Consider the following 15511-nt stretch of genomic DNA (forward strand, 5'->3'; position numbering starts at 1 on the left):
GTCCTCCTTTGTGAAGACAGAACCAAAATATATATTTAATTGGTCTGCCATTTCTTTGTTCCCCATTATAAATTCCCCTGATTCTGACTGCAAGGGACCTACGCTTGACTTCACCAATCTTTTTCTCTTCACATATCTATAAAAGCTTTTACAGTCAGTTTTTATGTTCCCTGCAAGCTTACTCTCATATTCTATTTTCCCTTTCTTAATTAATCTCTTTGTCCTCCTTTGTTGAATCCTAAACTGCTCCCAATCCTCAGGTTTACTGCTTTTTCTGGCCAATTTATATGTCCTCTCCTTGGATCTTATGCTATCCCTAGTTTCCCTTGTTAGCCACGGTTGAGTCATCTTTTTTGTCTTATTTTTATGCCAAACTGGGATGAACAAATTCTGTAGTTCATCCATGCGGTTTCTGAATGTTTGCCATTGCCTATCCACCGTCAACTCTTTGCGTGACATTCCCCAATCAATCCTACCCAACTCGCACCTCAGACCATCATAGTTTCCTTTATTTAAATTCAGGACCCTAGTCTCTGAGTCAACAACTTCATTCTCCATCTTAATGAAGAATTCTATCATGTTATGATTGCTCTGACCCAAGGGGCCTTGTACAACAAGATTGTTAATTAATCCTTTCTCGTTACATAATACCCAGTCTAAGATGGCCTGATCTCTGGTTGGTTCCTCGACATATTGGTCCAGGAAACCATCCCGTAAACACTCCAGGAATTCCTCCTCCACAATATTGTTACTAATTTGGTTAGCCCAATTTATATGTAGATTAAAGTCACCCATGTTGACTGCTGTGCCCTTATTGCACGCTTCTCTAATTTCCCTTTTAATGCCATCCCCAACCTCCGCATTACTGTTTGGAGGTCTATATACCACTCCCACTAACGTTTTCAGCCCCTTGGTATTTCTCAGTTCTACCCATACAGATTCCACATCAGAGCCAATATCCTTCCTTACAATTGTGTTAATCCCTTCTTTAACCAGCAATGCTACCCCACCTCCCTTTCCATTTTGCCTATCTTTCCTGAATATTGAATACCCCTGGATGTTGAATTCCCAGTCTTGGCCACCCTGGAACCATGTTTCCGTAATCCCAATCAAATCATAATTGTTTTACCTTTATTTGCGCAGCTAATTCATCCACCTTATTACGAATGCTCCTCGCATTAAGACACAAAACCTTCAGGCTTATTTTTTAAACGCTCTTAGACCTATTAGAGTTATTATTTACTGTGGCCATGTTTGATTTAAACTGTTGATTTCTCTGACTGCTACTTTTGTTTTTCTCCTTCCTATCTTTTTCTTTTATCCTTGTTTCCCTTTCCTCTGTCCCCCTGCTCAGGTTCCCAGCCCCCTGCCATTTTAGTTTAAACCCTCCCCCAGAGCACTAGCAAACACTCCCCCTAGGACATCGGTCCCGGCCCTGCCCAGGTGCAAACTGTCCGGTTTGAACTGGTCCCACCTCCCCCAGAACCGGTTCCAATGTCCCAGGAAATTGAATCCCTCTCCCTCACACCATTACTCTAGCCACGTATTCATCTGAAATATCCTTCTATTTCTACTCTGACTAGCACGTGGCACTGGTAGCAATCCTGAGATTATTACCTTTGAGGTCCTATTTTTTAATTTACCTCCTAACTCCCTATATTCAGCTTTTAGGACCTCATCCCGATTTTTACCTATATCGTTGGTACCTATATGCACCTGTTCACCCTCCCCTTCCAAAACGTTCTGCAGCTGCTCTGAGACAACGTTTGACAAATTCCTTGCTGAAGTGCAGAACTACTTTGCACACTACAACTGGATATACCCCAGCAGAACTCTTGATGAAGAGGAGATTGAGAATGCGATTGAGTCTTGTTCAACCAAATTTAGCCTCAAGAGTTGAACAGAAACAGTTGAGTCAGAAACATTATTATGACAGCAATCAGAAAGAATGTAATTTCAAACAAAACGAGTGTGTTCGTGTTCTCAGTCCCCCTGGAAAGTCGAGTTCACACAAGTGGGATGTAGGAACCATAGTAGAGGTTGGTGGAACCAAGAGGTATTTGGTTGAAATTGGTGACAACATCCAAAGTGTTCATGTAGATCAAATGATAACTGCTCGAGATGAACCAAGACGTGATCTTGAACAACACATACATGAGTTTGACTCAGTTCAGACTTCAGTAATTGAAGTACCAGGTTCAAACAAGTCTGAGATAGAAACAGGATCATCTTTGAGTTCGGAACCAAAACAAAACAGCCCGAAAATTGGTTCAACACCAAAACCTTCAGTAAGGAGATCAGGAAGACTCCGCAAACCTGTTATTAAACTGGATTTGTAGTTCATTTGTAGGATCTGTATTTCATTTAAAAGAAAAAAAGCAGGGGTTTTTGTTATGTGGTACATGTAATGCTGGGAAAGGTGGGACCATAGTTTTGTTGTATTTGAGAGGGGAATACATACATTTTTTTAAAGGGGAAAGCAGTGTAATGTATTACCACATAGTTTAGTATGAGCATGCTCAGTTTGCTCTGGTCTAATAAACAAGCACATGGACTAGCAACTCATCCTGTCTCTGTCCTTCATTTGTTTTACCCACATATGCTACAGTGACATGTGCTGATCTCAGCCAGGGTAGCAGTATGGCTCCTAAAATCAGCCCCAGTCTCCTTGGGCTATGGAGAAGAAAAAAATCAGCCAGGGTTTCTGACGCTTGTTGGAAAGTGCATAAGTGAAGTGGCAGCTGAAGTGTTTGTGAGGCCCTCAGCATAGAATAACTGACCGGCCCTTTCTGTCTAGGCTCACACAGAGGAATCAGGGACTGGAGGGTGATTGTCACTCATGAAATTATATCCCACATGAGTCAGGGTCTTTAGGAGAAGAGTGGAGAAAATCAGAAGAAAAAAAACTACATCCCACAATAACAATGGCAGGAGGAAAGCATAATCACAGCTCACTTTTAAACAATATCACTTAATTGTCTCCCTGATAAATATCAAATTACTGACAGGCAGGAACCAAATGGGTGACCTGGGGCCAGTCTGGTCCAGAAAAAGATAGGTCGTTGGGTTGGGGGACACAGGTAAGGGAGTGTCTGCTCAGGGGTAGAGAGAACCTGGTTCAGCAGTGGTCTAGTTTTTTTTTGTGGAGCCCAGAGGATCACTCCTATTCCACCTGGCCCCACAAAAATAAATAAATTTTACCTTTGGGCTCCTCTTCGATCCATGATGTTTTTGATGATAGTAGATATAATTAAAGTAAATGACTATGGGGGTAATTTTAACCTAAAAACAAAGGTGGGTTGGGTGCGTGTGGGAAGTTAAAGTGTTAATAATTTGAATCCCGGCCTGAACCTGTTGCCATTTTAACGGAGGTGGGACGGGGGATGGTGGGGGGGGGCAGTCAATCTGCTGCCAGGAGGTGGGTTGTCTATTTAAATATTATAATGAGGCTGGAAGCTTCTGCTTTAACCTCCGTTTGGAAGTTAACTTTAGCTGGTTGGGTTTTGCACGCCTCGTGAAACCTGCCAGCTAATGCTAGGTGAGGATTGCTGGATTCAGGTGATAAGTGCCTTTCCACATATCTCCTGAATACAGCATCCCTAACTAACCCACGCCCCGTGATCGGAAACCCCCTCACAAGGCCTCCAATTCCTCCCCCCCCAGGCTCCGATCACTCCGCTCAGCCTCTGAACCCCCCCACGAGGCCTCACCCTCCCCAGGCCTTTGGTCCCTCCCAGGCCTCCAATCCCCCCATGAACCAAAGGCGACATGAGGAAAAACCTTTTTACGCAGCGAGTGGTTAGGATCTGGAATGCACTGCCTGAAAGGGTGGTGGAGGCAGACTCAATTGTGGCTTTCAAAAGGGAGTTGGATATGTACCTGAAGGAAAAAAATTTGCAGGGCTACAGGGAAAGGGCAGGGGAGTGGGACTTGCTGAAGTGCTCTTGCAGAGAGCCAGCACGGGCTCAAAGGGCCAAATGGCCCCCTTCTGTGCTGTAACCATTCTATGATTTTATGAGGCCTCCCCCCACAAGGCCTCCCTCCTAGGCCTCCGATCTCCCCCACAGACCTCCGATCCCCCCACGAGACCCGCGCCCCCTGCTCCTCCGGCTGCTCCCCAGCCCCCGATCCTCTTGCAACCCTGGCCGCTTCGCAGCTCCGATCCTCTTGCAACCCACTCCCCCTGCTCTTTTAGCCACTCCCAGCCCCTAATCCTCTTGCCACTCCGGCCCTCTGCCCCACCGGCCACTCCCCAGACCCCATGCGATCCTCCCCTCCCTCCTCTCTGCGGCCTAGTGCCGCAGGCCTACCTGCTCGGAGCCAGCCCGCCTCTGAATCTGGCTGGCTGTAGGTGGGAAACAGGTTTCCCATTGCAAATCAGGCCCTGTTGTTAAATTCGGCAGGGCCTGCGGGAAACTCGTGCCCCCCTGCCCGGCTCCCAACCCACCTTCCCCATTAAAATTCAGCCCCATGATACAGCTGGGAGAAAAATTTGGGATTATTTTACATGAAAGAAAATGTAGGCTATGAAATTTTTACAAGTAAATAAGCTTTAGGCAGAGACTGATTGAACCACTAGAGACATATCATGCACAACTACAACAATTATCTGATACAGGGATAAAATCACCAATTATCCTGAGCTTCAACTCCTCCTGTCTAAGGTGATGAGCATTGAGGAACCTATCCTTACATAAGCCTATAAAACTGGTTGAATTTTTGAGATATTCTTGAACACAGAACAACAGAGCTTCATAACAGTGACAGAACAGTGGCAAACAACCTTTGCCACAATAAAAAGATGCACAGTAACAAAAGTAGCATCTACAAGGAATAAATGGCAGTTATGGAAGCAATTATCCAAAAAAGGAGGATAAGCATCCTGCCCAGCCAACCATTGGTACTTCACAAGATGCTGTTCTAAACTATTAGGTGGCACCACAAGATGGGCCACAGCTCAAGGCTCAAAGGGATGACAAAATAAGCAACAAAGAATGAACATGTAGCTAGGAGACAATACCATTCAGTCAAGGAATGCGGGTCATAATTTTTCCAGCACAGATGCATAGATGATGAAATTGTTATCTGCAGTGGTCATTGAAATCATAAATCTAAACACTCCTATGAAAGTACTAATAAAGTCCAGGACAAGTACATGGAGGCAGTTACACTACAATTTAAATGCTGCTGTGAAGTAGTTCCCATTTCACAGTATCATTAAATTTGTAGCATAAATGTGGAATCCGTGTGGAATCTAACATCAGTGTGCTGTCTCTCTGTAGCAATTTATGTTAGTTTTCCAGTTAATTCAGGGGTTTGAGTAAGTTGGGTCGATTCCCATTGTGGGCCGCCACCTAGTGGCTATTTGGTACCTAGCAACTGCAGTAAAAGTGCAGTAAAGCACAGTAAGTGCAGTAAAGTAAACTACTGTATATTACAGACCTACAGCGGCACATGCTCTGGGAAGTTATATTGTTCCCACGCCTGAGTCTTGGATATTATTTGTCTGTAAGTACTTGAGAATGTTATAGATGATTAGTGTACACTGTATGTTGCAGAAAATGTTTAGTTTGTAACTTTTCTCTGTAAGCAAACTTACACAGCTAGCCGCGAAGTGCTCGCTCTCTGTCTAGCTGGTTAACTAGTAGCTGTATTTTGATGCACTATGTACAGGGCTAATTTAAAGAGAATGCCTTCCAGTTTGCTAAATGTATATTCACAGTAAGCTGTGTTTCCACGTGTTTGGTAATTTACATGCCAAATGTACTGTGTTGCTCAGGCGTACCTAAATTTGTGTATGCATATCAGTTATGCGCTTGTATACTAATGTGTGCTTCCATTTCTGTGTTGTATTTCAGTTTTACAATAAGAATCTTTCAGTAAAGCTTTACAAGAAAAGTCAAGCCTTGTGATTTTTATGGGAAGATATCAAGTTGTTAGCTACCTGTCTAGCTCTGCATAGGAACGCGCTGCGAGGGCAGAAAAATCAGTGCAAGGTCAATTGGTTCCCTTGGCACTGTCCAAACATTAAAAATTTGACTGGTGGGGGGCTCTGCACATTTGTGTAACCATGCACGGTTAGAGTTGTTGCCTGCGCATGAGAAGTGATATTCGAGCCAGCATAAAGCGGGTAGTGTCTTGCTGGAACTCATTTTGCAGCTACCAATCTGAGATCAGGAGCTGCAGTTGAAATGAAGCTCAATGAGGCACCCACTCACCAATAGATTCAAACACAATGCAGGTGGAAAATAGGAGAAGGATGATTCATGCCTAAGGCCTACTCCCGTAATTTTCTGACACACCTGCACCCTTTGCGTACCTTGTAATGGTACACAACTTCAGAAAATATATCTTGCAATAACTGGTAGTAGCGATTTGAAGTTTTTGCCAAGGAATACAGTTGGACCACTGTTAGTAAGGAACTGAAAAAAAAATTAATCTTTCAATTTAGTTCCAAAAGTAATAATGGCTCGGGACTGAACTTTGTTTATTGCCTTGGTTTCAAACACCTGAAAATGAGGGGGAAAAAAATCACATCATATTGGTACAAAGCTAGGACCGCATCAGTGTATTATGTAACCAGTTGGAAAAGTTGTTTCTACTGCCATTATCAAAGAGAAGTCCCGGACTGTAAGTTTTACAAAGTTTGGAAAAACTACTGAGCAACACCTCATCATACCACAGGTGGATTTCCACTAGAACCCCTGGGGGCGATTTTCAACTGCCAATCACCCGTTTCTCACCTGAAAAATGAGCAGCCTGCACTTCAAAATTCAGGGGGGAGGGGCGGCCTAATTGAGGACCAAGGCCCATCTGATGCAATTTTCAGATGTGCCTGTAACTGGGCAAGCGGAATGCCCGCCTGTTTCGGGCGTAAGAATGTTTCAATGTGCAAATCAGGATACCACACAAGTTGTTGAACCCCAATTGTAATTTTCAGGTACAATGGGCAGTGTGTTGTTCACGCTCCGTCCATTCCTATCGGGCAGTGAACGGCCTAACCAATGGCCCTTAAAGGGACGGCTGGAAGCCGCTCAATAAACGGCCCAGAATTAAGTTTTGGAAGAAGTTTTTGTGGGACCAGAACGTTTGTTTCCTGCCAGCAGCACCTTCGCACAGAAAGTATTGTAACATAGTAAGAGATTGGACCTGAACACCTGGCTTAGTTGTCAGCTGTTCCTCAGCAATCGCACAGAATCGGGCGCCATGGCTGTGGCAGGGCTCGTTCTCTAGCTCCAGCTGTTCACTGGATCCACTCGCTTGAGATTCTTCCTGACTCACTCCCACAAGCAGCAGCCCCCAGCACAGCATCAACAATTTCGACGTCGGTCAGCGATCTGAACGGCAGGACTTCCTGTATCAACAGCAACAATGGATGCAAACCTCTGGCAGATGTAACAGAGATTCTGTGTGACCAAAGGGGGCTCATTGCTTCGGAGTTAGCTATCAGTGCCTGTGTGGGATTCTCAACCACACCTTATGCAGCTGTTTGCTCAAATTTAGTCTCAAAAGTAATTGGCAATGTATTCTGCTTTTAGATGCAGATACTTCAGAGTAATGATGAAAGCTTGTGCTCCACTTGGGTGTAGCTTGGGCTGGTTTCATTAACATTAGAGATGTTTCTGAGCGCTTGTAACAAGAAGAGATTTCAGGAATGTTATCACACACTCAGTTTTCGACACTTTTGGTGGGAATTGTTATAGTATCACATCGTTAAATGGAACTACTTTGGTATGGTGTAGTTATATTGCTATGTGGCACACTGTGCACGGGCAGTGCACAGTGCAGCGTCGAACATCTTATATCACTCCGCACCATGCAGCAGCACAGAAACAAGGCAAGAATATAGCTAGTAAAAGCAGTAACTAAAATGAGCTAAAAGTGTCTGTATTATTTATAGTATAAGAACACAAGGAGACACAACATGGTGGCAGCGGTATAAGTGAGTACAAAATTGTGCTATACGAACTATGAATAAGACGAAAAGTGATTTTATGAGCTGATTGTGAGTGCCAATGTCTGCGGTGATTTGAGAGTGAATCGTACGGGAAACTAAAATGACGACTGTGCAAATGCAACCCCTCATGAACTGGGAAGTCAACGATATAGTAGAAGCATTCCACAAGTTCAAACAGAAATGTGAGCTTACATTCAAAAGCTTCCTGAAGGGTACTACCAACGAGGAAAAGGTTAGTTACATTCTGTTGTGGACAGGAGAAAAAGGTCAAGATTTGTATAATAGCTGGAGTTTGACTGAAGAGGAAAAGGAAAACCCTGCAACAATTTTTGATGAATTCAGCAACCATCTAGAGCCTAAATCCAATCACCGTATACACAGATACAAATTCCAGAGTCTAAGACAGGAACCCGGTGAAACAGCTGACAATTTCCTGACAAGGCTGAGAAATGAAGCCAGCAAGTGTAAATTTAAGGAAATGGAAGAAAGGCTTGTGGACCAGCTAATATGGGGGTCAGTGCATGTAGAGTTACAAAAAGCCCTGATAGGAAAAGAAAAGCTCGGAATAACAGAGGCTGTAGATACTGCGAGAGCTCATGAAGCCATGAAGCAGCAAATGAAAACGTTGATTTCTCAAACGGCTGACATGCGGATGGCTTCTGAGACGGACAACAGAGTGGATGCAGTGAGAGAAAAGTACAACACACAAAGACATGCACATGACAACGGGGGAAACATGTGCAGAAATTGTGGAAGACCACACGATTACACAGACAAGAGGAAATGTCCAGCATATGGAACAAGCTGCAATGCATGTGGCAAACTAAACCACTGGGAAAAGAGGTGTAGAACGAAGAAAGAAGGAACATACATCAAAAACAAAGGCGGACAGCAGAACCAGAGAAAGAAACACAATATCCATGCCATGGATAAGCAGGATGATGATGATGATCACGACAATGCACTAAACATCGAAACCATAAAGATACAGCTTCACGAGATGTCCAGAGCGGAAAATACTCCGAGGAGAGAATTGCACACCATCATCCAAATCAAAAAAAAGGTCAAAGGTCGGCCCAAAACCATCAACTTAAAGTTGAAGCTGGACACAGGGGCTCAGAGCAACATTCTCCCATTGAGACTGTACCAGCAGATCTTTCCCGAAAACCTGAGAGAAGATGGCTACCCGAAAAATGGTTGTTTAAAGGCAAGTAATGTCACGCTGACAGCATATGGGGGGAGTGAGATTAAACAACTCGGAATAACCTTTATCAAAGGGACACATAAAAGAAAGAACATCAACTGCATGTTCTATGTCACCGACACTGAGGGGCCAGCGATCCTGGGATTAAACAGTTGCGAGAAGTTGAGATTGATCTCAGTGCATCACGAGCTGACAGAAACACCACTGAAGATAGACAGCAACACCCCACTGGAGAACCACCCACAAATCAAGAGTAAAAAAGACGATAGACATGTATCCGGAATGTTTCGATGATACAGTGGGATGTTTCGGAGACTTCCAATACCACATCACCATCGATCCAGAGGTAAAGACCATTATCCATGCTCCACGAAAAGTACCCATCGAGCTGAAGACAAAGCTTGAGAGAGAGCTAAAGGAGTTGGAAGAAAAGGGAGTGATCGTAAAGGTCACTGAACCCACAGACTGGGTAAACTCAATTGTGGTACGAGAAAAGCCAAACGGGCGTCTCAGAATATGTTTGGACCCCAAAGATCTAAACCAGGTGATAAAAAGGGACCACTATCCCACCCCAACGCTAGAGGAGATTAAGCCATCACTGGCAGGAGCCAAGGTTTTCTCAAAACTAGATGCCAGAAATGGATATTGGAACGTGAAGTTGGATGAGGAATCAACAACACTGACAACATTCAACACACCATCTGGGCATTACAAATTCCTGCGGCTACCATTCGGGCTAAAGGTCAGTCAAGATATCTTTCAACAGAAAATAGACGAGACATACAGAGGCTGTGAAGGAGCTATAGGAATAGCTGATGATATTCAGATCTATGGAGCAGATGAAAGAGACCATGACATGCACCTACTTGAGGCCATGGAGAGTACCAGGAAGGCTGGCATCAAGTTAAATGCAAATAAGCGCATAGTTAAAGTCAAGGAATGCCAATTCTTCGGTATGATTTATACACCAGAGGGAGTCAAGCCAAATCCAGAGAAGATTGCGGCGATTGCTGAAATGAAACCACCCAAAGACAAGAAAGAGCTGAGGAGTTACCTCGGCTTGGTCCAATACATGAGTTCTTTCATCCCACACATGTCGGAACATACAACAAATCTCAGAGAGTTATTGAAAGAAGACGCCGAATATCAGTGGTCTGAATCACACGAAAGGAATTTCAAACAACTTAAAGAACAGTTGTGCAAAGAAACAAGTCTGTCATATTATGACAGAAGAAAACCAGTCACTCTGCAAGTAGATGCTTCTACCAGAGGACATGGGGCAGCTCTGGTGCAGGAAGGAAAGCCGATAGCTTTCGCATCAAAGGCCTTGACGTCAGCCGAGACGAGATACGCCAACATAGAAAGAGAACTATTAGCAGTAGTGTACAGATGCGAGAAATTCCATACATACCTATATGGCAGGCGATTTACAATAGAGAGTGACCATCGTCCACTAGAACAGATCTATAAGAAGAATCTGTGCAAAGTGCCTGCAAGACTGCAAAGACTACTTCTAAGGATCCAAAGCTATGACTTCACGCTTAAATATAAGCCAGGAAAGGAAATGGTGCTGGCAGATGCGTTGTCTCGATTGTCACCATATGAGAAACACGAGGTGGAGGGCCTAACACTAAAAATCCACCACCTAGTGAATGTTACCCCTACAAAGCTCAGTCAAATCAGAGATGAGACTAGCAAAGATGAGGAGTTGCAACTACTCACACAACAAGTAATACAGGGGTGGCCGGAGAGAATCCAGCAGGTACAGGCGACAATTCATCAATACTGGATGATTAAAGACGATATTGCAGTAGAAGACGGCATTCTCCTTGCTGGATCGAGGATCATCGTGTCAAAGATGATGCAGACACAACTTCTCCATCTCATACATGAAGACCACATGGGAATGGAGAAATGCAAGCTGAGAGCCAGATCAGCTGTATACTGGATAGGCATGTACAAAAATATCAAACAGATGGTCTCTGCATGTGGTATATGCCAGAAATACAGAAATGCACAACAGGAAGAGGAGATGATACCTAGTGAAATACCGTCAAGACCATGGCACACTGTTGGGGCAGATCTCTTCATGTGCAATCAAGAATGGTATCTCATAGTGGCAGATTACTATTACAAGTTTCCTTTTGTGAGAAGGATGAAAGACTTGAGAGCCGCAACTACCACCAGGATTGCAAAAAGCTTGTTTGCTGAACAAGGAATCCCGGAAAAGGTAATCTGTGACAATGGAACCCAGTTCACATCGAGTGAATTCAGAGCTCTGGCAGAAAAGTATGGGTTCAAAATAATAACCTCATCCCCACATTTCCCAAGGGGACACGGGTTCATCGAAAGACAGATCCAGACTGTCAAGAGAACTCTCATCAAAAGTAGTGAGATGGGGGAAGACCAAGACCTTGCCCTCCTATCACTCAGATCAACACCACTGAAAGCAGACATGAAATCACCTGCGGAATTGCTGAATGGGAGGAAGTTTAAGATTACACTACCAGCAAAAATACATCCTCCCCAGGACCAGGAGGACTTCAGACAAAAGCTGGCAGAAGCACAAATCGTAGGAAGCAAACATTACGATAAACATGCAAAGATGCTACCAGAATTGCTGAATGGACAATCAGTGCATGTGCAAGACCCGGTGTTGAAAACCTGGAATCCAGCCAAGGTCATTGGAAAAGCTGATACTCCAATATCCTACTTCATAGAGACTGTACCTGGTAACCAATACAGACAGAACAGACTCCACATCAGACCTTCGCCTGAACTGGATAAGCAGCAGACAACATCAGCAACATTGACAACACCAGCTACCACAAGCAGTACAACACCAGAAACAAGCACTACAAATCAAACAACCACGAACATGCACACTCCAACTCCAAAGGCGACAGCAACAACAACAACGAGAGAGGAACACACCAAAACACCGCAGAGAGGAATGGTCACCACCAAATCCACAAGATGGAGGGACAACATCCAACCACCTGAGCGATATCGCGAATAAAAAAAAAACCTCACGATTCTTTGTAGTTGATAATAGTTTGGATATAATATTTGTTAATTTAAATTGTTAAATTTCATGTTTTAGCTTTTTGAGAAAGAGGGATGTTACATTGTTATAGTATCACATCGTTAAATGGAACTACTTTGGTATGGTGTAGTTATATTGCTGTGTGGCACACTGTGCACGGGCAGTGCACAGTGCAGCGTCGGACATCTTGTATCACTCCGCACTATGCGGCAGCACAGAGACAAGGCAAGAATATAGTTAGTAAAAGCAGTAACTAAAATGAGCTAAAAGTGTCTGTATTATTTATAGTATAAGAACACAAGGAGACACAACAGGAATGTTGCTCGCCTCCCCATGTGTGGTGGTTTTTAAGCAGTTGATCCATGAGGCAGAAACATGGCAGTTTCCAATTTCTTCAGTGAATTCATCGCCTTTCCCAACAAGGGGAGGTTGGACAGCCTAGGAAGGTTAGCTGCTCTGGTTTGCTTTTGAACCAGTTTGAGTTTGAATTAAGCAGCAGATTTCACTGGTCGTGACCCATTTGGCAAGGGAAATCAAATTCGAATGATCCAATAATTTGAATTTAGAGGCTCAAATTAAGCAACAAATTTTCTACACATTTTCAATGAGTTTTTTTTCAGAATTCCAATTCAAATTGAGCAATTTGTATTAAGAGGATTACAATTTTCCATAATGTAAAACAATGCACTGACATGGAATAGATAGAATGGTTAATGTTCAGCTGTTCAAAATAAACAGGAAGTTCTAAAGATGCTAATTGAAGTAAATATTTCAAAATTCACAAAGAAAAGTTTGCATTCTCATCATTCTCTTGTGTATCACACAAACAATTATGGACAGTGGACAGTTAGCTGTTTTTCTTCAAAATGTATCATTGCCGACCAAGATTATTTTTCCCTTCTTTATTTTGTGGATTCTGCTGGTGCACACATTTTCTTCTCTCACTGTGCTTGCTGCAGGATGACTCACTTCAGACCAATGTTTTCCATTCAGGAGGCTTTTCCAGTCAGTGTTGTTTAGACTACAGTATCCAAGCTTTCCACAGCACAGACTTCATTCCCCAATTCCAGTCACTCATCTAATGTTTCTCTAAATTACCTGAGCTAATGACCAGAAGTGCTCAGTCACACGGAGTGACAAAGAACAGTCCAATCTGACGTAACAGCTGCGCGATGTCAAATATTTTATAATGTGGGTTAGCATTAAAAGCTGGTGTCAGTTGTTCCAGGAACATTCTGAAACCACTGCCATATAACAGAAAGAGCTACACTTTCCCATGCACAGCTAGAGATTTTGGGGGGCATTTTCTGAGTTTGTGCTGGCAGTGAGACCCTTGCTGTCCGGCACTGCATATTAAAAAAAATTAGGGCCGTGCTGCCCACATTTTCAGATACCCGCTGTCATTAGGCAGGGTTCTCTGCCGCCAGCACATACTTGGAGAATTAACCCCTTTGTCTCTTCATAAAGGCATCTGAAATTAATAGATTGGCTTCTCAAATTCTGGAGTTAGAGTCATAGAGTTATTCAGCACAGAAAGAGGCCCATCGTGTCCGCGCCGGCCATTAAGCCCTGTCTATTCTAATCCCATTTTCCAGCACTTGGTCCGTAGCCTTGTATGCTATGGCGTTCCAAATGCTTATCTAAATGTGTTCCAGATTCCAACCACCCTCTGGGTGAAAAAGTTTTTCCTCAAATCGCCTCTAAACCTCCTGCCCCTTACCTTGAAACTATGCCCCCTGGTTATTGACCCCTCAAATAAGGGGGAAAGTTCCTTTCTATCTACCCTGTCTATGCCCCTCATAATTTTGTACACCTCAATCAGGTCCCCCTCAGCCTTCTCTGCTCTAAGGAAAACAACCCCCTCTTCGCTCTCCTAATTTCTTTTTTAAGTACCCCCCTGCACTTTCTATACTCCAGTGGTAATTGAGGCTTTTTTGTACTATTCATCATATCCTGCAACTTGGACTGTTATTGCTATACTTTTTGCTTATTTGCTTATTGTTTTTATTTATACTTGTTTTTATTTTTTTGCTTTTATACTATATGCTTGTATTGTGGGAGTGAGTGGGGAGTAAGCATTCCATTGTACTAGTTACATATGGCAATAAAATTATCTTGAATCTTGAATCTTGAATCTTGAATCTAGGGCTTCCATTGTTTTTTAGAACTTTGTGTCTGCCAAAAGCCTCCCTTTTTTTCCTAATCCATCCTTGTATATCCCTTGACATCCAGGGTTCCCTGGGCTTGTTGGCCCCACCCTTGACCTTTACGGAAACATGTTGGCATTGTACTCTCTCTATTTCCTTTCTGAAAGACTCCCACTACTCTGATGTGGATTTTCCTACAAGTAGCTGATCTCAGTCCACTTTGGCCAGATCCTGCCATATCATATTAAAATCGGCCTTCCCCCAATTTAGAACCTTTATTTCTGGTCCATCTTTGTCCTTTTCCATGACTACATTAAATCTCACCGAATTATGGTCACTGTTATCTCACCGAGTTATTGCATGCCAAGATAGCAGTGTCTCAGGCTAGAGAAGGGAAAAATTAGTTAGGGTCCCCAGTCCTGAGCATTCCACAGTGACTCTTGCGAGACGTGCCCATGTGTGGCCATCGAGTGAAAACAGGGTTGGTCTCCCCATACGGCCCCATCTCAATGAATTTTGAGCTCAGCATGATGCTGAGCTCTTTTTCCGTTGCCTTCATCTCCATGACCACTTCTTTGGCCAGGAGCCTTCCCCCTCACCCTTTCTCCCGCTTTCAGAATTCTCGTTCTACTTGGACCCCTCCCTCTGGCCTATTACCCTCTCTAGATCTTTTCATTGCTAACTGCCGGCAGGACATCGGCCGTCTCAATTTCTTTGCTCCCCTCACTCACTCCAACCTACCTCCCTCTGAACTTGCAGCACTCCGTTCTCTTTGATCCAACCCTGACATTGTCATTAAACCTGCTGACAAGGGTGGTGCTGTTGTTGTTTGGCGAACCGACCTCTATCGTGCGGAGGCTGAATGGCAACTCTCTGACACATCCTCCTACCTCTCTCTATTTCCTTTCTGAAAGACACCCACTGCTCTGATGTGGATTTTCCTACAAGTAGCCAATCCCAGTCCACTTTGGCCAGATCCTGCCTTATATTAAAATCGGCCTTCCCCCAATTTAGAACCTTTACTTCCGGTCCATCTTTGTTCTTTTCCATGACTACCTTAAATCTCACCTCACTCCAGTATGATTTGGACAGGTTGGGTGATTGGGCAGATGCATGGCAGATGCAGTATAATGTGCGAGTCATCAAAGCGTGCTGTG

The 15511-nt window shown here is 43.7% G+C and overlaps 1 protein-coding gene across 1 annotated transcript in view; it reads right to left on the reverse strand.

Annotated features, from left to right (window-relative positions):
- Positions 1–6434: 6434 nt before the first annotated feature.
- The window catches only part of LOC147123306 (rho GTPase-activating protein 7-like), a 266741-nt gene continuing 257664 nt past the window's right edge, over positions 6435–15511 (reverse strand). The window contains exon 4 of the mRNA XM_085965765.1: positions 6435–6509. Coding sequence (XP_085821891.1) covers positions 6435–6509 — 75 coding nt within the window. The remainder of the gene's footprint in view (positions 6510–15511) is intronic.

The sequence above is a fragment of the Somniosus microcephalus genome, chromosome 2 (assembly GCF_052327205.1).
Source record: "Somniosus microcephalus isolate GS21.2 chromosome 2, FLI_Smic_1.0, whole genome shotgun sequence".
NCBI classification, from domain to species: domain Eukaryota; kingdom Metazoa; phylum Chordata; class Chondrichthyes; order Squaliformes; family Somniosidae; genus Somniosus; species Somniosus microcephalus.